The 27,129-nt window shown below is 36.3% G+C and overlaps 1 protein-coding gene across 9 annotated transcripts in view; it reads right to left on the bottom strand.

Moving 5' to 3' along the window:
- RPS6KA6 (ribosomal protein S6 kinase A6) overlaps positions 1–27,129 on the bottom strand; it is a 171,535-nt gene that overhangs the window by 88,017 nt on the left and 56,389 nt on the right. For 7 of the 9 annotated variants that reach the window (XR_012329362.1, XR_004524393.2, XM_033849215.2 and 4 more), the window contains 3 exons: positions 14,979–15,095; positions 8,001–8,082; positions 7,255–7,335 (listed from right to left, as the gene is read on the bottom strand). Coding sequence is in view for 7 of the 9 variants with exons in the window: in XM_033849215.2 (XP_033705106.1) it covers positions 7,255–7,335; positions 8,001–8,082; positions 14,979–15,095 (280 nt within the window). In the remaining 2 variants the exon portion in view is untranslated. Of the gene's footprint in view, positions 1–7,254; positions 7,336–8,000; positions 8,083–9,075; positions 9,164–14,978; positions 15,096–27,129 lie in introns of those variants that run through there. The other 2 variants (XM_019932210.2, XM_019932211.2) reach the window with 2 other exon arrangements.

Here is a 27,129-nt window from a genome sequence, read left to right as displayed (position 1 = left end):
TCCCTTCCTGTGGCTTGAGTGAGCCAGAGCCTCCGAAGCAGCTGCTCCTTTAACCCCTTCCTGTCTGAGTGAAGAAGACATGCCCTGCGGCGACCTACACGCAGAGGCAGGGCAAAATCCAAAGCTGAGCCCCAGGAGCTGTGCGAATAAAGAAGAGAAAGGGAAATCTCTCCCAGCAGCCTCAGAAGCAGCAGATTAAATCTCCACAATCAACTTGAAGTACCCTGCATCTGTAGAATATATGAATAGACAAAGAATCAGCCCAAATAGAGGAGGTGGATTTTGAGAGCAAGATTTATTATTTTTTTCCACTTTTCCTCTTTTTGTGAGTGTGTATGTGTATGCTTCTGTGTGAGATTTTATCTGTATAGCTTTCTTTCACCATTTGTCCTAGGGTTCTATCCATCCGTTTTGTTTTTTCTTTTAAAAAAGTTTCTTTCTTAATAATTATTTTTATTTTAATAACTATTTTATTTTATCTTACTTTATTTTATTTTATCCTTTCTTTCTTTCTTTCTCTCTGTATTTCTTTCTTTGTTTCATTCTTTCTTTCTTTCATTCTACATTTTCTCCCTTTTATTATGATTCATGTGGATGAAAGGCTCTTGGTGCTGTAGCCAGGAGTCAGTGCTGTGCTTCTGAGGTGGGAGAGCCAACTTCAGGACACTGGGCCACAAGAGACCTCCCAGCTCCACATAACATCAAAAGGCAAAAATCTCACAGAGATCTCCATCTCAACACCAGCACCCAGCTTCACTCAATGACCAGCAAGCTACAGTGCTTGACACCCTATGCCAAACAACTAGGAAGACAGGAACACAACCTCACCCATTAGCAGAGAGGCTGCCTAAAATCATAATAAGTCCACAGACACCCCAAAATACACCGCCAAACGTGGACCTGCCTACCAGAAAGACAAGATCCAGCCTCATCCACCAAAACACAGGTACTAGTCCCCTCCACCAGGAAGCCTACACAACCACTGAACCAACTTTAGCCACTGGGGACAGACACCAAAAAAAACAGGAACTATGAACCTGCAGCCGGCAAAACGGAGACCCCAAACACAGTAAGATAAGCAAAATGAGAAGACAGAAAAACACACAGCAGATGAAAGCGCAAGATAAAAACCCACCAGACCTAACAAATGAAGAGGAAATAGGCAGTCTATCTGAACAAGAATTCAGAATAATGGTAGTAAAGATGACCCAAAATCTTGGAAATAAAATACACAATATGCAAGAAACATTTAACAAGGACCTAGAAGAACTAAAGATGAAACAAGCAATGATGAACAACACAGTTAATGAAATTAAAAATACTCCAGATGAGATCAATAGCAGAATAACTGAGGCAGAATAACGGATAAGTGACCTGGAAGACAAAATAGTGGAAATAACTACTGCAGAGCAGAATAAAGAAAAAAGAATGAAAAGAACTGAGGACAGTCTCAGAGACCAGTGGGACAACATTAAACGAACCAACACTCGAATTATAGGGGATCCAGAAGAAGAAGAGAAAAAGAAAGGGACTGAGAAAATATTTCAAGAGATTATAGTTGAAAACTTCCCTAATATGGGAAATGAAATAGTTAATCAAGTCCAGGAAGCACAGAGAGTCCCATAAAGGATAAATCCAAGGAGAAACATGCCAAGACATATATTAATCAAACTGTCAAAAATTAAATACAAAGAAAATATATTAAAAGCAGCAAGGGAAGAACAACAAATAACACACAGGGAGTCCCCATAAGGTTAACAGCTGATCTTTCAGCAGAAACTGTGCAAGCGAGAAGGGAGTGGCAGGACATATTTAAAGTGATGAAGGAGAAAAACCTACAACCAAGATTACTCTACCCAGCAAGGATCTCATTCAGATTTGATGGAGAAATTAAAACATTTACAGACAAGCAAAAGCAGAGAGAGTTCAGCACCACCAAACCAGCTTTACAACAAATGCTAAAGGAACTTCTCTAGTCAAGAAACACAAGAGAAGGAAAAGACCTACAATAACAAACACAAAACAATTAAGAAAATGGGAATAGGAACATACATATCAATAATTACCTTAAATGTCAATGGATTAAATGCTCCCACCAAAAGACACACACTGGCTGAATGGATACAAAAACAAGATCCATAAATATGTTGTCTACAAGAGACACACTTCAGGCCTAGAGACACATACAGACTGAAAGTGAGGGATTGGAAAAAAATATTCCATTCAAATGGAAAGGAAAAGAAAGCTGGAGTAGCAATTCTCACATCAGACAAAATAGACTTTAAAATAAAGACTATTACAAGAGACAAAGAAGGACACTACATAATGATAAAGGGATCGATCCAAGAAGAAGATATAAGACTTGTAAATATTTATGCACCCAACATAGAAGCAGCTCAATACATAAGGCAAATACTAGCAGCCATAAAACGGGAAATCGACAATAACACATTCATAGTAGGGGGCTTTACCACCCCACTTTCACCAATGGACAGATCATCCAAAATGAAAGTAAATAAGGAAACACAAGCTTTAAATGATACATTAAACAAGATGGACTTAATTGATATTTATACGATATTCCATCCAAAAGCAACAGAATACACATTTTTCTGAAGTGCTCATGGAACATTCTCCAGGATAGATCATATCTTGGGTCACAAATCAAGCCTTAGTAAATTTAAGACAATTGAAATTTTATCAAGTATCTTTCCCAACCACAACGCTATGAGACTAAATATCAATTACACGAAAAGATCTGTAAAAAATACAAACACATGGAGGCTAAACAATACATTACTTAATAACAAAGTGATCACTGAAGGAATCAAAGAGGAAATCAAAAAATACCTAGACAAATGACAATGGAGACACGATGACCCAAAACCTATGGGATGCAGCAAAAGCAGTTCTAAGAGGGAAGTTTATAGCAATACAATCCTACCTTAAGAAACAGGAAACATCTCGAATAAACAACCTAACCTTGCACCTAAAGCAATTAGAGAAAGAAGAACAAAAAAACCCAAAGTTAGCAGAAGGAAATAAATCATAAAGATCAGATCAGAAATAAATGAAAAAGAAATGAAGGAAACAATAGCAAAGATCAATAAAACTAAAAGCCGGTTCTTTGAGAATATAAACAAAATTGATAAACCATTAGTCAGACTCATCAAGAAAAAAAGGGTGAAGACTCCAACCAATAGTATCAGAAATGAAAAAGGACAAGTAACAACCGACACTGCAGAAATACAAAAGATCATGAGAGATTACTACAGGCAACTCTATGCCAATAAAATGGACAACCTGGAAGAAATGGACAAAATCATAGAAATGCACAACCAGACAAGACTGAATCAGGAATAAATACAAAATATGAACAGACCAATCACAAGCACTGAAATTGAAAATGTGATTAAAAATCTTCCAACAAACAAAAGCCAAGGACCAGATGGCTTCACAAGCAAATTCTATCAAATATTTACTGAAGAGCTAACACCTATCCTTCTCAAACTCTTCCAAAATATAGCAGAGGGAGGAACACTCCCAAACTCATTCTATGAGGCCACCATCACCCTGATACCAAAACCAGAAAAGGATGTCACAAAGAAAGAAAACTACAGGCTAATATCACTGATGAACATAAATGCAAAAATCCTCAACGAAATACTAGCAAACAGAATGCAACAGCACATGAAAAGGACCATACACCACGATAAAGTGGGGTTTATTCCAGGAATGCAAGGATTCTTCAATATATGCAAATCGATCAATGTGATACACCAGATTAACAAATTGAAGGAGAAAAAATATATGCTTATCTCAATAGAGGCAGAGAAAGCTTTCGACAAAATTCAACACCCATTTATGATAAAAACCCTGCAGAAAGTAGGCACAGAGGGAACTTTCCTCAACACAATAAAGGGCATATATGACAAACCCACAGCCAACATCATCCTCAATGGTGAAAAACTGAAAGCATTTCCACTAAGATCAGGAACAAGACAAAGTTGCCCACTCTCACCACTCTTATTCAACATAGTTCTGGAAGTTTTAGCCACAACAATCAGAGAAGAAAAGGAAATAAAAGGAATCCAAATTGGAAAAGAAGAAGTAAAGCTGTCACTGTTTGCAGATGACTTGATACTATACATAGAGTATCCTAAAGATGCTACCAGAAAACTACTAAAGATAATCAATGAATTTGGTAAAGTGGCAGGATACAAAGTTAATTCACAGAAATCTCTGGCATTCCTAGATACTAATGATGAAAAATCTGAAAGTGAAATCAAGAAAACACTCCCATTTACCACCGTAACAAAAAGGATAAAATATCTAGGAATAAACCTACCTAAGGAGACAAAAGACCTGTATGCAGAAAATTATAAAACACTGATGAAAGAAGCTAAAGATGATACAAATAGATGGAGAGATATACAATGTTGTTGGATTGGAAGAATCAACATTGTGAAAATGACTCTACTACCCAAAGCAATCTACAGATTCAATCCAATCCCTATCAAACTGCCACTGGCATTTTTCACAAAACTAGAACAAAAAATTTCACAATTTGTATGGAAACACAAAGGACGCCGAATAGCCAAAGGAATCTTGAGAACGAAAAACGGAGCTGGAGGAATCAGGTTCCCTGACTTCAGACTATACTACAAAGCTACAGTACTCAAGACAGTATGGTACTGGCACAAAAACAGAAATATAGAGCAATGGAACAGGACAGAAAGCCCAGAGATAAACCCATGCACATATAATCACCTTAACTTGGATAATCAAGGCAGGAATGTACAGTGGAGAAAGGACAGACTCTTCAATAAGTGGTGCTGGGAAAACTGAACAGGTACATGTAAAAGTATGAGCTTAGATCACTCCCTAACACCATACACAAAAATAAGCTCAAAATGGATTAAAGACCTGAATGTATGGCCAGAAACTATCAAACTATTAGAGGAAAACATAGGCAGCACTCTCTATGACATAAATCACAGCCATATCCTTTTTGACCCACCTTCTAGAGAAATGGAAATAAAAACAAAAATAAACAAATGGGACCTAATGAAACTTAAAAGCTTTTGCACAGCAAAGGAAACCATAAATAAGACCAAAAGACAACCCTCAGAATGGGAGAGAATATTTGCAAATGAAGCAACTGACAAAGGATTAATCTGCAAAATTTAAAAGCAGCTCATGCAGCTCAATAACAAGAAAAAGCCAAACAACCCAATCCAAAAATGGGCAGAAAATCTAAATAGACATTTCTCCAAAGAAGATATACAGATTGCCAACAAACACTTGAAAGAATGCTCAACATCATTAATCATTAGAGAAATGCAAATCAAAACTACAATGAGATATCATCTCACACCGGTCAGAATGGCCATCATCAAAAATCTAGAAACAATAAATGCTGGAGAGGGTGTGGAGAAAAGGGAACACTCTTGCACTGCTGGTGGGAATGTGAATTGGTACAGCCACTATGAAGAACAGTATGGAGGTTCCTTAAAAAACTAAAAATAGATCTACCATATGACCCAGCAATCCCACTACTGAGCATATACCCTGAGAAAACCATAATTCAAAAAGAGTCATGTACCAAAGTGTTCATTGCAGCTCTATTTACAATAGCCAGGAGATGCAAACAACCTAAGTGTCCATCATCGGATGAATGGATAAAGAAGATGTGGCACATATATACAATGGAATACTACTCAGCCATAAAAAGAAACAAAATTGAGTTATTTGTAGTGAGGGGCATGGACCTAGAGTCTGTCACACAGAGTGAAGTAATTCAGAAAGGGAAAGACAAATTCCATATGATAACACATATATATGGAATATAAGAAAAAACATATGTCATGAAGTACCTCGGGGTAAGACGGGAATAAAGACACAGACCTACTATAGAATGGACTTGCAGATATGGGGAGTGGGAAGGGTAAGCTGTGACAAAGTGAGAGAGTGGCATGGACATGTATACACTACCAAATGTAAAATAGATAGCTAGTGGGAAGCAGCCGCATAGCACAGGGAGATCAGCTCGGTGCTCTGTGACCACCTGGATGGGTGGGATAGGGAGTGTGGGAGGGAGGGAGATGCAAGAGGGAGGAGATATGGGAACATATGTATATGTATAAGTGATTCACTTTGTTATAAAGCAGAAACTAACACACCATTTTAAAGCAATTATTCTCCAATAAGAAAAAAATAAGAGAAAAACAAAAAGATGGGGCGTACACACACAAACACACACACACACACACACACACATACACACACACACACACACAGAGATTATTAATCAGCCATAAAAAACAATGAAATATTGCCATTTCAACAACATGAATGGACACAGAGAATATTATGCTTAGTGAAAATCAAAGACAAATATTATATGATATCACTTCTAAGTGGAATCTAAAAAATAAAACCAACTAGGGAATATAACTAAAAAGAAACAGACTCATAGATATAGAGAACAAACTAGTGTTTACCAATGGGGAGAGGGAGGGGGATGGGGCAAGATAGGGGTAGGGGATTAAGAGGTACAAACTACTATGTATAAAGTAAGTAACCTACAAGGATATATAGTACAACACAAGGATTCATCACCAATATTTTATAGTAAATATAAATGGGATATAACCTTAAAATTGTGAAACACTATATTGTACACCTGAAACTTATATAATACTGTAAGTCAACTATATCACAATTAAAAAAAAAAAAAAACCTCAGAACTGTCTGACTCCAAATTCATGTTCTTTCCATTGTACCTATTGCTTCTCACTTGTATTCCTCTCCTGCCAAACATAAGAAAAAATAACTCAAATAGACTAATATACCATATGGTCCTCTTCAACAGAATGAGGAAGTAAGATTAATATGCTCATTATGAACATGTAAGAGGGGCCCTTCCAAACACAAAAATGTTTTGAAGAAATTGTCACAGTAGTTTATAGCCTAAGATCCCTGGAGGTATAGCCTAGTACAGAAATACTACTAGACAAGTAATCAGAAGACACTATCTTGTTACCTTAGACAAGTTAACCAACAAATACAGGAAAGACAACTAAAAGCTAGATATTAATTCTTATTTCAGATAAATACATTTTACATAGTTGAATGTATTAAATCATTCCATATTCATTTCCTGTTTGAAGTATTTATATCCTGTTATATTATTGTCTGAAAGGAAATCTTAGTTCTCTAATTCCATATTTTTTTTAAAAAAAGATTACATACCATAGTGCAACTTGACAATAAATGGATGATTTACTTCCACCAGTATATCCCTCTCCATCTTTGTCCGAACTCTGTCTCGAACTAAAAATTACAGAAGGGTAGAATATATTGCTCTCGTATATAATTTCAGTAGAGATCCCATCAGTAATTCACCCAACAAAAATACAGAAATATAAAACATAACTTTATAAGTGCCCAAATTTGCAGTCTATATTCCTAGACAGTAATTACCATATTCTCAGAAAGCTAACAAATTCAGTTTAGATCTAGAGATGTGTTAAGGAGACACAAAGTTATTTGGTGAATAAGCATTTATTATATATTAGTCTCCAAATTGTTCAAATGAGTTTATTGATTAAAACTGAGCACAGTGTTATTGTTATCACAGCCTGGAAGACAGTGTATATAAGTGTATGCAGGTGGCTGTGCTTTCTCAATATGCAATACCAAAACAGATAGAAAAAATAAGAATCTTGAAATAAAAGAATATAGTTTAATAAAATAAGTTCACTTTAAATAAAACATGTCACTTTTTATCCCATTAAATTTTTACTAGGGTACACTCTCACTAAATTAGGGTATATGCCAATATCAAACCTAGAAATATCACTTACCACTAGAAATCTGTAACAATTACTAATGTTAAAAGGAAACTAAATCTACTCATCTTATATAAGCAGTGCACAGCATATTTCTTAAAACAAGCTTTACCACATTCTATTTTAATAAGGTTTCCAATTTTCTACCTTTTAAAGAAGCTTTCTTTAACACCTTCATTGCATAGAGCTGTCCAGCATCAGGACCAGTCTTCTTTCTAACAAGAAAAACCTAATAGGAGAATTAAAATTAAAACAGTGAAATTCACATCCCAAGCCATTCCTGCTAAACATATACATTAGCACATACATACGGCCCTGCATTTTCTCTAATTTTATAAAGATATACCTTTCTCTATAAATTATACTTGGTTAATATTTTCTCACTTTCAGTCACTTAGTGAATCACACTCCCGTACATCCTATTGTGGAAAAGAAAATTTAAAAGAACATTTGAGAAGTTTCTGATGTAAGAGATAAATAATATAACGAAAGACAATTTGAGCTAAGGGAGCTCCTTATAAGACCCAAGCTCCTTTTTGTTACCTTAATAAGGAGCAAACAAATGTGATGACCATTAATTTGATACCTTCATTTCTACTTCCCTATTGGTCCATTTTAGAAGTTACCAGGTATTTTATTTTCTAATAAGAAATCAGGCAATTCTTATCTGTCTGCCAAGAAAAAGAATCAAGATGGCAAATATTTCAATAAAGAAATGAAAGTTAAATTATTTAAAGTTACCAAGTAAGCTTAAGTAATAATATCTCATATTTTCAAACCAGTATTATGACTCATTAAAAGCTAAGTTTTAAAAAGCCTCAGTTATGAAGATAATTGAGTATATTACAGTTTTATGAGTTATTTATTAGCAAAGGGTTGTTTCAATTTTTTAACTATTTAGTAAAACGTGTTCACTGCCTTACCTGCCATCCTCAACTCTAACAAGTTCTATTCAAGTGTTGCTTAACTTTAAAATGTGGTCAAGTAACTAACTTGTTCACACAAAACTGCAGATGGGAGAGATTTTAACTAATTTTTTGTCTTGCCTCTTTCCTAAGGTAGAGCTTAAAACCCTTTAATCCAAATATTTTATGTGATAATTATGTATCAGCCAACTGGGCAGGTGAGGGGGTGGAATCTTTACTTCATTTAATCTCTGCTTCTCCTATTCTTTATATCAGACCTAAACTCAAGGACCATTTCAGGTTTACAGTTTTCATACTCATCTAGTGTAGTGCTTCTCACACTTTCTGTGTAGACCAACCAGTCTTTTTTCCCCCTTTTCTCCAAGTCCATTGCAGACCATACTTCTATAAAATATAATCAAAATGAATTATTTAGAAAATTGAAATTTAAATGTCATAAAATACAATCCCTTTTTATACTAATTGATTCTACACATAAAATTACTTTGTCAAATTTCTGTAAAAGTTGCTAAATGCTTACTCTCAGTTTTTGAACATGTCTTACAGTAAGCCAGTAACAGTTCATACCACACTTGGAGTAGACTAATCAAGAGAATTCACATATTAACAGATGGCTGGGTTTTGCAACATAAAACTATCTTTGGAGAAAAGAAAAGTTCAGGGCTTGAACCAAATCATAAAATTGCATATCACCATAAACATTTCTGTACTGAAAGAACTAACAAAGCTACTACCCTATGTTACTTTCATGTCTAATATCTACTCTGAACTCCAACAAGATCTCCCCAAACAATGTAGAACCCCAAGGAAGTGTGCATTGCCACAGAAGATTTCAGTAGCTTCATTCCATGGAGTTATTTTTAGTGCATTTAAACTTGGAGAGGATAGTCCTAAAAATCCATGATTTTTCACTGATGAAAATAGTAAGCAATGGAACAGAATGTCAAATTTAACACACCTATAGCCTACCCTCGGTCTCCTTTATAATGAAGATTCACTAGAAAATAAAATTAGTATTTTATAAATGAACAGTGCTAAATCAGGCTTTTTAATCACAGAAGAATATATTCAATCTGGGTTAGAGAGAATACAAACACAAACTAGATTACCATGGGGTTCTAAATGTCATATAAAACTTATTGAGTGAGCTAAAGAAGCTATGACCCCAGATGCACATTTTCTTACCTGTATTTTTCAAGTTTTCTGCTGTTGGCAAACAAGTGGACTTGTACGTATTTGTATAGCTGATTTCAGTCTATATCAGTTTTTTAAACAGCAGGTTAAATTAATTGCCATAACACACACACACACACACACACACACACACACACACACACACACACACACGTTTCAAAGCTAAGCAAATGGCATTAACCCTAAGCACCAGACTTAAAGTTTTCATTCAGTTTTACTGACATGGGCAAATAAAGGTAGATAAACAGTTTCCTCTTTCCTAATCAATATCATGTGACCAAGATGTTGACAACAAAGGAGTCAAGTCATTTCGTGAGTGTTGACTACACCACAAGTAAGAGAACTATCTTTCTCAGTCTCTTCCAAGAAAGCAATTCTCAATATTTTTGGTCTCAAGAATTCTTTTACTTTGCTGTACAGTAGAAACTAACATAACATTGTAAAGCAGCTATACTCCAATAAATATTAAAAAAATAAAAATAAAAACCTTAAAGATGATAAACATAATAAAAAAAGAATTCTTTTACAATCCTAAAAATTACTGATGACTCTAAAGTACTTTTGTTTTTGTGGGTTTTATCTATTGATATTTACTATATTAAAAATAAAAACAGAAAAAAATTAACTATGTATTAATTCATTAAAAATAATAAATACCTGTTATATGTGAATATAAATATTTTTATACAGATAACTATATTTTTTCCAAAACAAAAAAATCAATGAGAAGATTGACACTGATCTACATTTTTGCAAGTCTCTAATATCTGGCTTAACAGAAGACAGCTGGATTCTCATATCTGCTTCTACATTCAATCTGTTGCAATTAAGTTATTTTGCTTAAATTATAAGAAGAAAATCAGGCCTCACACAGATATGTATTTGGAAAAGGGAGTACTATTTTAATAGCCTTTCCATATAATTGTAGTTATTCTTTTTTGATACGACACAAGAATTTGACAAGTGGCAGTTTCTTAAAGATTAGCTGCAATGAAAAATCTGAAACCACATCAATTAACTGTCCATATTCTTTTATATAATAATCCATGATCTACCTGACACTTTGAATGGATTTTGTACTGATGTCTGATTTGATAACATCATGTGTTTGGTCAACTCAAAAACATTGGGTCACTGAGTTATTCAGATCTTCCAAATGTTGACAGTAGCAATCTCATCAGGAAAGTCTTTTGAGTATTGAGAACAGTTGAGCCTACAGTGGCAAATAAAAATTTTCCAAAATTCTAATTTTTTGCTTCAAAGCTCGAATTTTATCATTGACAAAAATATTATCAGTTGTTTTCCATGAAATAACAGGTTCGCTCCATTCATTTTTGAGAAAACATCTACCAAATACCCAAGTCTAAGTAACCATAGTTTGTCGATCATTCTTTCAAGTAAAAATGCTTTTCCATGAAAAAAGTGTCTAATTTAGCTCACAACTCAAAAAATTACAAAAGTGCTCTGTCTTGAGACAATCATACTTTTGGTATGCAGCTAAAGTACTTTGTGTACTTCTCAATTTCATCACACAATATTAAGAAGATGTGTACTCAAGGGTTGATACTTGATAAATTTAATCACTGTTAAAACCTCATCGAGGACATTCTTAAGTAAAACACATTTTTTTAACTGTAAGTGGGTGACAGTGAAGAATATGATTACTGATGTAGTTTAAAATCACTTCCTTGACTGTGCCAAAGTGCCAAAAGTTTTACGAATAATATCTTAGTATTATAAAACAGTCTTGACCTTGAGAACCCCCTGAAAGTGTCCTGTGGATATCCAGGGGTAGTAGACCCCACTTTGAGAACCACTGTTCTAGAACACAGCCTTTAGTGGAGTTGAAAAGAATGGAATACAGAGGGTAAAAAGAGACAATTAAAGAAGAAAGAAAAACCCAAAGCACAAAGCAGCCACTTTTCCCCTATCTCTTAAAACACTCACTAGTATCTCAATATGGCATCTAATAGAAGCCATCATTCACAGTCTAGAGATATAACTGTTTATTTGTTCATTACCTGATTTGTTCTTTTCAGGTCTAATGAGTGAACTTTCCTAGCACAAGAAAACATCATCTCACTCTGCTCTCTTCCCATCATCAACTACAGAAGAAGCTGCATGACTTCAAACTACTGTTTCTAAAAACATCTCTTTCCTGATCAGAGAGGTTTCTTTTCAGTCACTCTAATCCAATTCTCAGAAATTGTTCAGAAGAGAAATGAATGAGTGAATTACTCCAATATACTTTTCTCTCTGTCATATGGACTTTTATATTTTCCGTTAAGAAGTGTTTGCTGAAGTGAACTGCAGAACTGCACAGCTTTAACACTGATTGAAGAGAAAGGACCATTTGCAAGAAATTTTAAGTTGTAAACATATATTTTTAAAACTATCTCTTGATAGCTAATCAATTACTAAGGAGGGCAAGGGTTTGACATTTTCAAAAATCCATTTTTAAGTCCTATATTTAAAGGCTTTACTATCACAAAAGCAAAAATAATATGAAGCATGAATGTTAAAATGTATGTATGCTTTGTGTAAATGATTTGACATGTGAAATATACGAAAGGCTAGTCTGACAATGTCAAACATGTTTTCAAGTGTTTTATTTTATTGTGTTTTAAAATAAGTAATGTAAGTTGTTTGGTATACTTCATTTAAATTCACACATTACTTGATGTGCTTAGTACAGAATTTTATATGCATCTTTTATGATAATGCATGCTTCTTTAAAGTACAATTTTACAACTGATTTTCGTAGGATTTTCCCGATTAAATAGACTATATAGATGTTCAATGTCACAAAGCATTATATAGGTTAAAATTCCATTTATTGCATTTTAACAATGGGACTTTCACAGAAAAACTTATAAATAAGACTGCAGCCCAAAGTTTCTTGGAATTGCTCCTACACTTATCTGATTCACAGCCTTGGCCAAATTCCTGAATAGGTTCAGCATATAACAAGTCCCACCCACACAATGCCTACGCAAATGACATAATACTGACAAGCAAGTATGTTCACATCCTAGGAAGAAAAAAATAAGCCACCTCCTTAATATTTCTTTGGTTGATGAACTGCACAAGGATCACTATTCTGTATTTTAGTATTAGGAATTTTTTAAAGGCATCTATGATATCCTTGTTAAACCAAAGTTCCTGTACAAAGCTGAGTGTTCCCTGATTTTTTTAAGGACTGCATTGACAACTTGTCAGCGTGTTGCTATAATTAATGTGAAGATGTTACTGAAGACATTTTATTATATTATACTGTATTTTCTTCATGAAGCCCCATAAGAAAAATTTCTCTGGTCTGTTTGATCTGTTTCTTAAAGATACTGTCAATAATCATACAATTAAATGTTTCAGCCTCTTTATAATGGCTGCCAAAATATTTGTCTTCACTTTTGCCCCATTTCTAGGCCCTTATACCATGCATCTGTGAACAACAGAGTTTATTCCTGGCTTCATCTCATCTTTCCTGCTCCAATTTTTCTGCTTCCATCATCTTCCCCACTTATTTTAAATTTTATTTTATTTAGTATTCATCTATGAAAGCCTTAAATCCTTTCTGGAACAAAGCTGGATATAAATAAATACACATATGAATAAATTCACATATATCAAATGACAAAACAAATACTTTTAATGGCTTGAAATGATTGCCTGGTGATATTTTATTTGAGTCACTATGTAAGCATTTATATATTGGGGATGTAAAAGAACTTCATCTCTGTTCTAAAATTAACATCATAAAATATAATGTAAAATATTTGTTTATATACTGTACTTCTAGTAACTTTAAAAAATAAAGGTGTTCAAAATGCACATGCCTACTCTACAGGTCAGTTCTATAAATACACCTCCCACACATACAATCTATTGAAAGCTCCTTCTAGTTTTACTCTCCCTAGCACAACTATTCAAGTCCTATCTCCTTGTCATCACATACCTCCTGTACCAATTCACTGCCAAACCATAATCCACCTTAGCTTGTACTTTTTGTGTCCTGAAAATGTTTCTCTATATTTTACATGTTGTATTCTATACCACACAGGTATCAGATTACTTTAAGACAATTATGTCTACTTTATATTAACCAATGTTGTTTTTTAAAGTGTTATACACAAACCAAGTGTTCAATAAATGTCTTTCTTTTATAATGTTTCAGAGCATAATAAATAAGCAATGCTCAACTTCCTTACTTTCCCCTTTGAAACTAAATCTCAGCCACCCTGAAATTAGTAGTTTCTCATTAACTTCCTCCCCTTAAATTGCCACTGTTGCTGTTTCCTAAAGGTTGTTACTTAATATGTGTATGCAATACTTTTCATGTCTTAGATGTTAGGTATACAAAAGTCAGGAACCAGACCTACATACATCTTTTCCAAGAATCATATACCATTAAGCCCTTAATAACCAATTTTAATAATGAGTGTCAGAGTTTATCTTCCTCAATTTTGCTTTTTCCCTTGAAATTTAAGCCCTTTGAAGGCAGGAGTTTCACATAACCCATATATCACCCAGTACTTACCATAGCTGTACTTTACACACATATTTGCTTTAAAAGATGATAGATTAATTTATGTATTCAGTACATGAATTGATACATACATTCTGGCTTCTGTGATAGAGCTAAGGAATACAGATGAAATCACCAAGAAAGAAAGCTAAGGTCATGCCAGCATGTGAACAGAGAAACAAGATCTCTTTTACAAAATTCAAACTTTCTTGATTTAGGCAGCTAATAAATAGCATGCTATATTTTGTCCTAGAGATATCAGTGATCCCAGGGGATTAGAAAACCTTTATTATTACAGAGAAGAATAAAGAAATTGAACTAAAAATACAACAGAAATAAAAAGCAGTAAAATTAGAGCCGCCTTTGTGTGTATCCTTTGACAATTTAGAAACAGCACATTTACCAGATTTCTACCTATGTGTATACTTTTTTTGTTAAATGTTTAGAAGAAAAACAAATGGGGAAAAAGGCATCCATTACCTTTCCAAAGGATCCCTGACCAAGAACTTTGAGTAACTCAAATTGTGCAGGATCTGCTTTCTCATATCCTTCCTTAACGTGATGAGTAATAGGGATTTCTTTAACAACTCCTTCATCCTGAAAAAAGAAATCCAAGCAATACTCAAATATACTTACAACATCTTATTATTAGCTCCATTTAGAACCAGAAATCACAACAGAAATAATTTAATACCTAACTCCTTAAATCTAGCACAGAGTTTTATGGGCTACTAGCATCCCCATTTCCTGGGTTTTCTAACACATAGAGATAGAACATCACCACCACCACCCCTATTATATAATTTCATGTAAACAGAAGCATGTAAAATCTATGCTTCAGCTTCTGTTCCAACTAGGTAGAGACAGAAGTAAAACATCAACAACTAACAGAGTCTTAAGAACCTCAATGGAGTATGACTTATGAGGTAGATGCAGAGAAAGTCAAGAGATAGATAAAACCTTGTAAATTGTGGGACATGACAAAAAATGTGAACCTCAAGAGTTCTTTTAAATAGTATTTCACTATACCATTTTAAGTAGTCAGTAATATATGAATATTTAAATGTCCAGCTAGCCATATCAATGAAAAAGAAACTAGCCTAGACAAACAAAATCTGCAAAGCCCAAAAATATGTTTCCAGGCCATGAGCCTACTTTTATTGAAACTTTATATATAAATTATATGCCAGATTTACTACCACCTGGGTCAGGCAGAAGGAAGTCACCTTGGAAGTGTTTCTGCTCCTTCATATAGGACTCTATATCAAGACTACACTCAGGTGAACTGTAATTCTAGTCCCTAGCACAGTAGCTAGGATGAAAAAAAAACCTCAAATGTATTATATATCACAAAATAACAAAAGCTGGGATATATTATCCAACCTCTGACACTATAGGGGAGAAAACTGAGACACACAGAGTTTAAGTTCACATGACTAGTTAATCATGATGTCTAGAAGTCTTGGTAGCTTTCCATTATATCATATCAATTCTGGTCTGGATGGCAAGAATGTTCCCAATCCATTCACCCTTTAATTAACTGATTAATCAATGGCGACTGTGGTCATAATGGGCAAGAGCATGGTCCCAAGTAAGGGGGCTTCATGGCAGCTAAAATAACTGCCATGTTACATAAGTAGTCAGACATTTACTCTCAAAGAAGGGTATCCAGCAGAGGAGTTTTAGCTTTAGGTATTAAGAACCACTAATCAGTCAGAAATGAAGTATCTGTTCTGAAAATATGTCCATGGATGTTTCTTATACATCAAAAGAGTATTTCACTGGACTCTTTTTTTTTTTATTTAACATCTTTATTGGAGTATAATTGCTTTACAATGGTGTGTTAGTTTCTGCTTTATATCAAAGTGAATCAGTTATACATATACATATGTTCCCATATCTCCTCCCTCTTGCGTCTCCCTCCCTCCCACCCTCTCTATCCCACCCCTCTAGGTGGTCACAAAGCACCGAGCTGATCTCCCTGTGCTATGCGGCTGCTTCCCACTAGCTATCTATTTTATGTTTGGTAGTGTATATATGTCCATTTCACTCTCTCACTTTGTCACAGCTTACCCTTCCCCCTCCCCATATCCTCAAGTCCATTCTCTAGTAGGTCTGTGTCTTTATTCCTGTCTTACCCCTAGGTTCTTCATGACTTTTTTTTTTCTTAGATTCCATATATATGTGTTAGCATACGGTATTTGCTTTTCTCTTTCTGACTTACTTCACTCTGTATGACAGACTCTAGGTTCATCCACCTCACTACAAATAACAATTTTGTTTCTTTTTATGGCTGAGTAATATTCCATTGTGTATATGTGCCACATCTTCTTTATCCATTCATCTGATGATGGACACTTAGGTTGCTTCCATCTCCTGGCTATTGTAAATAAAGCTGCAATGAACATTTTGGTACACAACTCTTTTTGAATTATGGTTTTCTCAGGGTATATGCCCAGTAGTGGGATTGCTGGGTCATATGGTAGTTCTATTTGTAGTTTTGTAAGGAACCTCCATACTGTTCTCCATAGTGGCTGTACCAATACACATTCCCACCAGCAGTGCAAGAGTGTTCCCTTTTCTCCACACCCTCTCCAGCATTTATTGTTTCTAGATTTTTTGATGATGGCCATTCTGACCGGTGTGAGATGATATCTCTTTGTAGTTTTGATTTGCATTTCTCTAATGATTAATGATGTGGAGCATTCTTTCATGTGTTTGTTGGCAATCTGTATATCTTCTTTGGAGAAATATCTATTTAGGTCTTCTGCCCATTTTTGGATTGGGTTGCTTTTTTTTTTGTTATTGAGCTGCATGAGCTGCTTGTAAATTTTGGAGATTAATCCTTTGTCAGTTGCTTCATTTGCAAATATTTTCTCCCATTCTGAGGGTTTCACTGGACTCTTTTAAATAGCTATGAGAGTGAGTTTCCCCTTTTCAAGGCGTCTTTTTTGTAAAAAGTCAAGGACCTTTTTTAATGCACATACATATGTTCTGTAGCTGACATTTTGGAATTATATTAAAGTATGGCATATCTTTATGCACTTTTGCAATACATGTACATCAAAAGCAACGTCAAATTGTATACTCTTATTAATATTATTTTAACTGATTTTATACCACATATTATGAATGTAGTAATAGTCTTCAAAGAATGGTATATAACAAAAGCATACTGGAAGTTTTCTCCAGTGTAAAGAACACTGACGGAAGAGTCACAGCCTAATTTTTCCTCCTAGTTCTCCCATGCATAAGCTAAGCAGCCTTGGCCAAATCACAAACTACTCTACTTCAGTGTTCTCACATGACAAACAGATTATGTTAGACTGTTCTTTAAAGTCCCCTTCAAGTCTGTGATATTATATTGAACACAATATAATATTTTTATGTTTAAGAAGGCACTTTAGTTTCTGCCACATTTAAGATCATCATTATAAACATGGGTCATGACATCGGTTTTTAAAAACATTCAGAGCTAGGAAACAACTGTACTCTATCCTACTTAGTTTCACCAAACCTAAGCAAGTCTTCAAAAGGAAATGTCTGCTCAATGCCTCTTCTAATTAAAATCCACATATGCCCATCTTTTAAAAATGCAATATCTCTTTCAATTTTCAGCAGCATTACACTATAAAATTTCAAACATGAAAATGCTATAAGAAAAGACATCTTTTTCCAGCAGACAGCCAGCAAAGAATATTGTTACACTGTGTCCTAACAACTTATTACCTTGTCTTTCTCTCCCACTAGACAGGTAAGCAACCTGTATCCAGGTAATATCACATTCATGTCTGCATTCATAATGCTTAGCACAATATTTGTTTGACCTTATGGGAGCAGACAGCCAAAAAAATCCAACCAATTTCATAAAAAGGGAATGAAGAGAAACTTATTTTCTAAAATAAAGATTTGTAACAGTAAAATTAATCAATAAGAAACTTCAAAATTATTTTTAAATACCTTTTTAAATAACAGAAAAATATGTATGAATAATTTATTTTTAAACATATAAAGGTAATAGGGAAACAGGAGATTCATTCTGAATAATGGAATTATGTCAATTTTGAATATAACTGACTTTGTGATGACAATATATCTAAATTGAATAATATAAGCATTTTTCCTTAGATATGAGGAATATAAATAAACATTTTTCCAGATAATTCATGATTTGGCCACGCCACATGGCATGCAGGACTTATTTACCCAACCAGGGATCAAACCCGCACTCCCTGCAGTGGAAGTGCAGACTCCTAACCACTGGACCACCATGGAATTCCTCATGATCAGTATTTTTATTACACTGTGTTGTACTCAACACAAATGAAGGGTATAATGACCCCAGAATCTGCACTTTTAAAAAAATGCTGATATTAACTTACTGATTGCTCATCTGCCTGTTATAGATATATGTTCTTAGACAAACAACTATATGTATATTACTAAATTATAGATAGTTTGCCTTTAAGTAGACAGTTGTTTACAATGCTCTAGTTTCAAAAAAATCACTTATAAAATATTCATTCAATATGCATGTTTGGTTCCCACCCTCAGAGATTATGGTTCATTAGAATTAGTATGGGGTGGGGGGAAGGAGTCAAGATGGCAGAATAGGAGGAGACAGAATTCATCTCTCCTGTCAAGTGCATAAAGAATACATCCACAAATGGAACAATTCTCATAAAGCACCGGATAAACATTAGTGGAAGACTTCAGACACCTAAAAGGACAAGAAAAACCCCCTTGCAATGGGGTAGGATGAAAGAAAGAAAAAAAGTAAAGGGGACTCAGGAAGGTGAAGTTCTTGTTGTTGTTTTAATTTTTTTTTTAATATATATTTTCTATTTTTACTTTGATTTTTTTGTTGTTTTGTGTTTTTTTCTTGTATTTAGCCCTTTTTTCCATTTTTGATCATTTTTATGTGTTTTATGTTTCTTTGCTTTTTTTGATGTTTGCTTTCTGTTCTTACTCTGCTTTTCTTTTTTTTTTTTCCTAGTTTAGCCTTTATTGACTGCTTTCATTTTTGAGTAATTTTGTTTGTTCTCGTTTTATGTTTTCTTGGGGTTTTTGGTGTGTTTCTTTGTTTCTGTTTGTTTGCTTTTGTTTTAATCAATTGTCTTGGGTTTGGTTTGTATGTTTGTTTTCTTTCTTTTCCTGTGTTGTTGTTGTTGCAGTTTTTTGGGTTTTGTTTCTGCTATTTGCATTGGGTTTTGTCTGTCTGTTGGTTTTCTTTTCCCTTTTTTTCTTTTTTCTCTGGCCACAATGCGCTGCTTGCAGGCTCTTCATTCTCTGGCCAAGGGTCAGGGCTGGGCCTCCTGGGTGGGAGTACTGAGTCCAGGATGCTACATCACCAGAGGATTCCCAGGCCCAGGGAATATTAAACTACCGTGTTTTTTTTTGTTTTTTGTTTTTGCAGTACATGGGCCTCTCACTGCTGTGGCCTCTCCCATCGCGGAGCACAGGCTCCGGACGCGCAGGCTCAGCGGCCATGGCTCACAGGTGCAGCCGCTCCGTGGCATGTGGTATCTTTGCGGTCGGGGGCACGAACCCGTGTCCCCTGCATCAGCAGGCAGACTCTCAACCACTGCACCACCAGGGAAGCCCCAGGCCCAGGGAATATTAATTGGTGTGTGTTCTCCTGGAGGTATCCATCTCGACACCAAGCCCTGGCTCCGCCCAACTGCCTGCAGGCTTTACTGCTTGACACCTCATGCCAAACAACCAGCAACAGAGGAACACAGCCAAACCCATCAGCAGACAGGCTCCTAAAATCGTACTAAGCTCACAGACACCCCAAAACACACTAACTGTTGGGGCCCTGCCTATCAGAGGGAAAAGACTCAGCTACACCCACCAAAGCACAGGCACCAGTCCCTCCCACCAGGAAGCCTACACAAACCCCTGCACAACCTCACCCACCAGGGGGCAGATAACAGAAGCGAAATGAACTACGACCCTGGAGCCTGCGGAAAGCAGACCATGAACACAGTAAGTTAGACAAAATGACAGAGAAATATGCTGCAGACAAAGAAGCAAGGTAAAATCCCACAAGACCAAATAATGAAGAGGAAAGAGGCAATCTACTTGACAAAGAATTCAGAGTAATGACAGTAAAGATGATCCAAGATCGTGAAAATAAAATGGAGGTATGGATCAAGAAGATACAAGAAATGTTTAACAAGGACCTAGAGGAGTAAGAACAAACAATCAGTGATCAACAACACAATAAATGAAATGAAAAATACACTAGAAGGAATAAACAGCAGAATAACTAAGGCAGAAGAAGAGATAAGTGAGCTGGAAGACAGAATGGTGGAAATAACTGCCATGGAGCAGAATAAAGAAAAAAGAAAGAAAAAGAAACGAGGAACGTCTTAGAGACAGCACTGAACGCACCAACATCTGAATTATACGGGTCCCAGAAGAAGAAGCAGAAGAGAAAGTGTCTGAGAAAATATTTCAAGAGATTATAGTCAAAAACTTCCCTGAAATGGGAAAGGAAATAGTCACCCAGGTCCAGGAAGCACAGAGATTCCCATACAGGATAAAACCAAGGAGAAACATGCCAACACATATTAATCAAACTAACAAAATTAAATACAAAGAAAAAACATTAAAAGCAGCAAGGGTAAAGCAACAAATAACACACATGGGAATCCCCATAAGGATACAAGCTGATTTTTCAGCAAGAACTATGCAGCCAGAAGTGAGTGGCAGGATATATTTAACGTGATAAAAGGGAAAAACCTATAACCAAGATAACTCTACCAGTAAGGATCTCATTCACATTCGATGGAGAAATCAAAAGCTTCACAGACAACCACAAGCTAACAGAATTCAACACAACCAATCCAGCTTTACAACAAATGCTAAAGAAACTTCTCTAGGCGGGAAGTACAAGAGAAGAAAATGACCTACCAAAACAAACCTAAAGCAACGAACCTAAAGAGCTAACACCTATCTTTCTCAAACTCTTCCAAACAATTGCAGAGGGAGGAGCACTCCCAAGCTCATTCTACAAGGCCACTATCACCCTGATACCAAAACCAGAAAAAGATATCACAAAAAAGAAAATTACAGGCCAATATCACTGATGAACATATATGAAAAAATCCTCAATAAAATACTAGCAAATTGGATCGAGGGGAAGATGGCAGAAGAGTAAGATGTGGAGATCACCTTCCTCCCCACAGATACATCAGAAATACATCTACACGTGGAATAACTCCTACAGAACACATACTGAATGCTGGCAGAAGATCTCAGACCTCCCAAAAGGCAAGAAACTCCCCACATACCTGGGTAGGGCAAAAGAAAAAAAAACAGAGACAAAAGAATAGGGACAGGACCTGCACCAGTGGGAGGGAGCCGAGAAGGAGGAAAGGTTTCCACACACAAGAAGCCCCTTCGCGGGCAGAGACTGCGGGTGGCGGAGGGGGGAAGTTTCGGCACTGTGGAGGAGAGCACAGCAACAGGGGTGCAGAGGGCAAAGTGGAGAGACTTCCGCACAGAGGATCGGTGCTGACCAGCACTCACCAGCACTATAGGCTTGCCTGCTCACCCACCGGGATGGGCGGGGCTAGGAGCTGAGGCTCTGGCTTCGGTCAGAGCGCAGGGAGACGACTGGCAGCGAGAACACAGCATGAAGGGGTTAGTGCACCACGGCTAGCCAGGAGGGAGTCCAGGAAAAAGTCTAGACCTGCAGATGAGTCAAGAGACTTTTTCTTCCCTCTTTGTTTCCTGGTGCGCGAGGAGAGGGGTTAAGAGCACTGCTTAAAGGAGCTACAGAGATGGGCGCCAGCCATGGCTAACAGCGTGGACCCCAGAGACGGGCATGAGACGTTAAGGCTCCTGCTACTGCCACCAAGAAGCCTGTGTGTAAGCACGGGTCACTCTCCACACCTCCCTTCCGGGGAGCCTGTGCAACCCGCCTCTGCCAGGGTCCCGGGATACAGGGACAACTTCACCGGGAGAACACACGGCGCGCCTCACGCTGGGGCAAAGTCACGCTGGCCTTTGCCACCGTAGGCTTGAACCGCACTCCATACCCCTCCCTCCGCCCGGCCAGAGTGAGCCGGATCCCCTGAATCAGTGGCTCCTTTAACCCCGTCCTGTCTGAGTGAAGAACAGACACCCTCAGGTGACCTACAAGCAGAGGCGGGGCCAAATCCAAAGCTGAGCCCCAGGAGCTGTGCGAACAAAGAAGAGAAAGGGAAATCTCTCCCAGCAGCCTCAGGAGCAGCGGATGAAATCTCCACAAACAACTTGATGTACCCTGCATCTGTGGAATACCTGAATAGACAACGAATCATCCCAAATAGAGGAGGTGGACTTTGGGAGCAAGATTTATTATTTTAGCCCCTTTTCCTCTTTTTCTGAGTGTGTATGTGTATGCTTCTGTGTGAGATTTTGTCTGTATAGCTTTGTTTTCACCATTTGTCTTAGGGTTCTATCCATCTGTTTTTTCTTTTTTTTAACTTTTTAAAAAATCATTTTTCTTAATCATATTTTTTTTATTTTAATCACTTTATTTTATTTCACCTTACTTTATTTTATTTTCTTTTATCCTCTTTGTTTCTTTCTTTTTATTTGTTCGCACTTTTATTTTGAGCCATGTGGATGAAAGGCTCTTGGTGCTGCAGCCAGGAGTCAGTGCTGTGCCTCTGAGTTGGGAGAGCCAACTTCAGGACACTGGTCCACAAGAGACCTCCCAGCTCCACGTAATATCAAACAGCAAAAATCTCCCAGACATCTCTATCTCAACACCAACACCCAGCTTCATTCAATGACCAGCAAGCTACAGTGCTGGACACCCTATGCCAAACAACTAGCAAGACAGGAACACAACCCAATCCATTAGCAGAGAGGCTGCCTAAAATCATAGTAAGTCCAGAGACACCCAAAAACGCACCACCAGACGTGGAACTGCCCACCATCAACCACCAGAACACTGGCACTACTCCCCTCCACCAGGAAGTCTAAACAACACACTGAACCAACGTTAGCCACTGGGGACAGACACCAAAAAACAATGGAAACTAAGAACCTGCAGCCTGCAAAAAGGGGAACCCAAACACAGTAAGATAAGCAAAATGAGAAGACAGAAAAACACACAGCAGATGAAGGAGCAAGATAAAAACCCACCAGACCTAACAAAGGAAGAGCAAATAGGCAGTGTACCTGAAAAAGTATTCAGAATAATGATAGTAAAGATGATCCAAAATCTTGTAAATAAAATAGAGAAAATGCAAGAAAAATTTAACAAGGACCTAGAAGAACTAAAGATGAAACATGCAATGATGAACAACACAATAAATGAAATTAAAAATACTCTAGAAAGGATCAATAGAAGAATTACTGAGATAGAAGAACAGATAAGTGACCTGGAAGATAAAATATTGGAAATAACTACTGCAGAGCAGATGAAATAAAAAACAATGAAAAGAATTGAGGACAGGTACAGAGACTTCTGGGAGAACATTAAACGCAACAACATTCGAATTATAGGGGTTCCAAAAGAAGAAGAGAAGAAGAAAGGGACTGAGAAAATATTTGAAGAGATTATAGTTGAAAACTTCCCTAATATGGGAAAGGAAATAGTTAATCAAGTCCAGGAAGCACAGAGAGCCCCAGACAGGATAAATCCAAGGAGAAACACACAAAGACACATATTAATCAAACTGTCAAAAATTAAATACAAAGAAAACATACTAAAAGCAGGAAGGGAAAAACACCAAATAACACACAAGGGAATCCGCACAAGGTTAATAGCTGATCTTTCAGGAGAAACTCTGCAAACCAGAAGGGAGTGACAGGACATATTTAAAGTGATGAAGGAGAAAAACCTACAACCAAGATTACCCTACCCAGCAAGGATCTCATTCAGATTTGATGGAGAAATTAAAACATTTACAGACAAGCAAAAGTAGAGAGAGTTCAGCACCACCAAACCAGCTTTACAACAAATGCTAAAGGAACTTCTCTAGTCAAGAAACACAAGAGAAGGAAAAGACCTACAATAACAAACCCAAAACAATTAAGAAAATGGGAATAGGAACATACATATCAATTATTACCTTAAAAGTAAATGGATTAAATGCTCCCACCAAAACACACACACTGCCTGAATGGATATAAAAACAAGACCCATATATATGCTGTCTACAAGACACCCACTTCAGACTTACGGACACATACAGACTGAAAGTGAGGAGATGGAAGAAGATATTCAATGCAAATGGAAATCAGAAGAAAGCTGGAGTAGCAATTCTCATATCAGAAAAAATAGACTTTAAAATACAGACTATTACAAGAGACAAAGAAGGACACTACATAATGATCAAGAGATCGATCCAAAGAGAATATATAACAATTGTATCTATTTATGGATGCAACACAGGAGCACCTCAATACATAAGGCAAATAGTAACAGCCATAAAAGGGGAAATTGACAGTGATACATTCATACTAGGGGCCTTTAACACCCCACTTTCACCAATGGACAGATCATCCAAAATGAAAATAAATAAGGAAACACAAGCTTTAAATGATACATTAAACAAGATGGACTTAATTGATATTTATAGGACATTCCATCCAAAAACAACAGAATACACATTTTTCTCAAGTGCTCATGGAACATTCTCCAGGATAGATCATATACATCATATCTTGGGTCACAAATCAAACCTTGGTAAATTTAAGAAAATTGAAATTTTATCAAGTATCTTTCCTGACCACAATGCTATAAGACTAGATATCAATTACACGAAAAGATCTGTAAAAACAACAAACACATGGAGGCTAAACAATACACTACTTAATAACGAAGTGATCACTGAAGAAATCAAAGAGTAAACAAAAAAATACCTAGAAACAAAAGACAATGGAGACACAACGACCCAAAACCTATGGGATGCAGCAAAAGCAGTTCTAAGAGGGAAGCTTATAGCAGTACAATCCTACATTAAGAAACAGGAAACATTTCGAATAAACAACCTAACCTTGTACCTAAAGCAATTAGAGAAAGAAGAACAAAAAACCCCCAAAGTTAGCAGAAGAAAATAAATCATAAAGATCAGAACTGAAATAAATGAAAAAGAAATGAAGGAAACAATAGCAAAGATCAATAAAACTAAAAGCTGTTTCTTTGAGAAGATAAACAAAATTGATAAACCATTAGCCAGACTCATCAAGAAAAAGAGTGAAGACTCAAATCAATAGAACTAGAAAAGAAAAAGGAGAAGTAACAACTGAAACTGCAGAAATACAAAAGTTCATGAGAGATTACTACAAGCATCTCTATGCCAATAAAATGAACATCCTGGAAGAAATGGTCAAATTCTTAGAAATGCGCAACCTGACAAGACTGAATCAGGAAGAAATACAAAATATGAACAGACCAATCACAAGCACTGAAATTGAAACTGTGATTAAAAATCTTCCAGCAAACAAAGGCCCAGGACCAGATGGCTTCACAGGCGAATTCAATCAAACATTTAGAGAAGAGCAAACACCTATCTTTCTCAAACTCTTCCAAAATATAGCAGAGGGAGGAACACTTCCAAACTCATTCTACGAGGCCACCATCACCCTGATAACAAAACCAGACAAGGATGTCACAAAGAAAGAAAACTACAGGCCAATATCACTGATGAACATAGATGCAAAAATCCTCAACAAAATACTAGAAAACAGAATCCAAAAGCCCATTAAAAGGATCATACACCATGATCAAGTGGGGTTTATTCCAGGAATGCAAGGATTCTTCAATATACGCAAATCAATCAATGTGATACACCATATTAACCAACTGAAGGAGAAAAACCATATGGTCATCTCAATAGATGCAGAGAAAGCTTTCGACAAAATTCAACACCCATTTATGATAAAAACCCTGCAGAAAGTAGGCATAGAGGGAACTTTCCTCAACATAATAAAGGCCATATATGACAAACCCACAGTCAATATCATCCTCAACGGTGGAAAACTGAAAGCATTTCCACTAAGATCAGGATCAAGACAAGGTTGCCCACTCTCACCACTCTTATTCAACATAGTCTTGGAAGTTGTAGCCACAACAATCAGAGAAGAAAAGGCAATAAAAGGAATCCAAATCAGAAAAGAAGAAGTAAAGCTGTCACTGTTTGCAGATGACATATACTATACATAGAGAATCCTAAAGATGCTACCAGAAAACTACGAGATCTAATCAATGAATTTGGTAAAGTAGCAGGATACAAAATTAATGCACAGAAATATCTGGCATTCCTATACACTCATGATGAATAATCTAAAAGTGAAATCAAGAAAACACTCCCATTTACCATTGCAACAAAAAGAATAAAATATCTAGGAATAAACATACCGAAGGAGACAAAAGACCTGTATGCAGATAATTATAAGACACTGATGAAAGAAATTAAAGGTGGCACAAATAGATGGAGAGATATACCATGTTCTTGGATTGGAAGAATCAACACTGTGAAAATGACGCTACTACCCAAAGCAATCTACAGATTCAGTGCAATCTGTATCAAACTACCACTGGCATTTTTCACGGAACTAGAACAAAAATTTCACAATTTGTATGGAAACACAAAAGACCCCGAATAGCCAAAGCAATCTTGAG

The sequence above is a fragment of the Tursiops truncatus genome, chromosome X (assembly GCF_011762595.2).
Source record: "Tursiops truncatus isolate mTurTru1 chromosome X, mTurTru1.mat.Y, whole genome shotgun sequence".
Taxonomy (NCBI): Eukaryota; Metazoa; Chordata; class Mammalia; order Artiodactyla; family Delphinidae; genus Tursiops; species Tursiops truncatus.
Note: the sequence above shows the minus strand (reverse complement) of the source record. Positions and strands in the feature narration are given on the sequence as shown.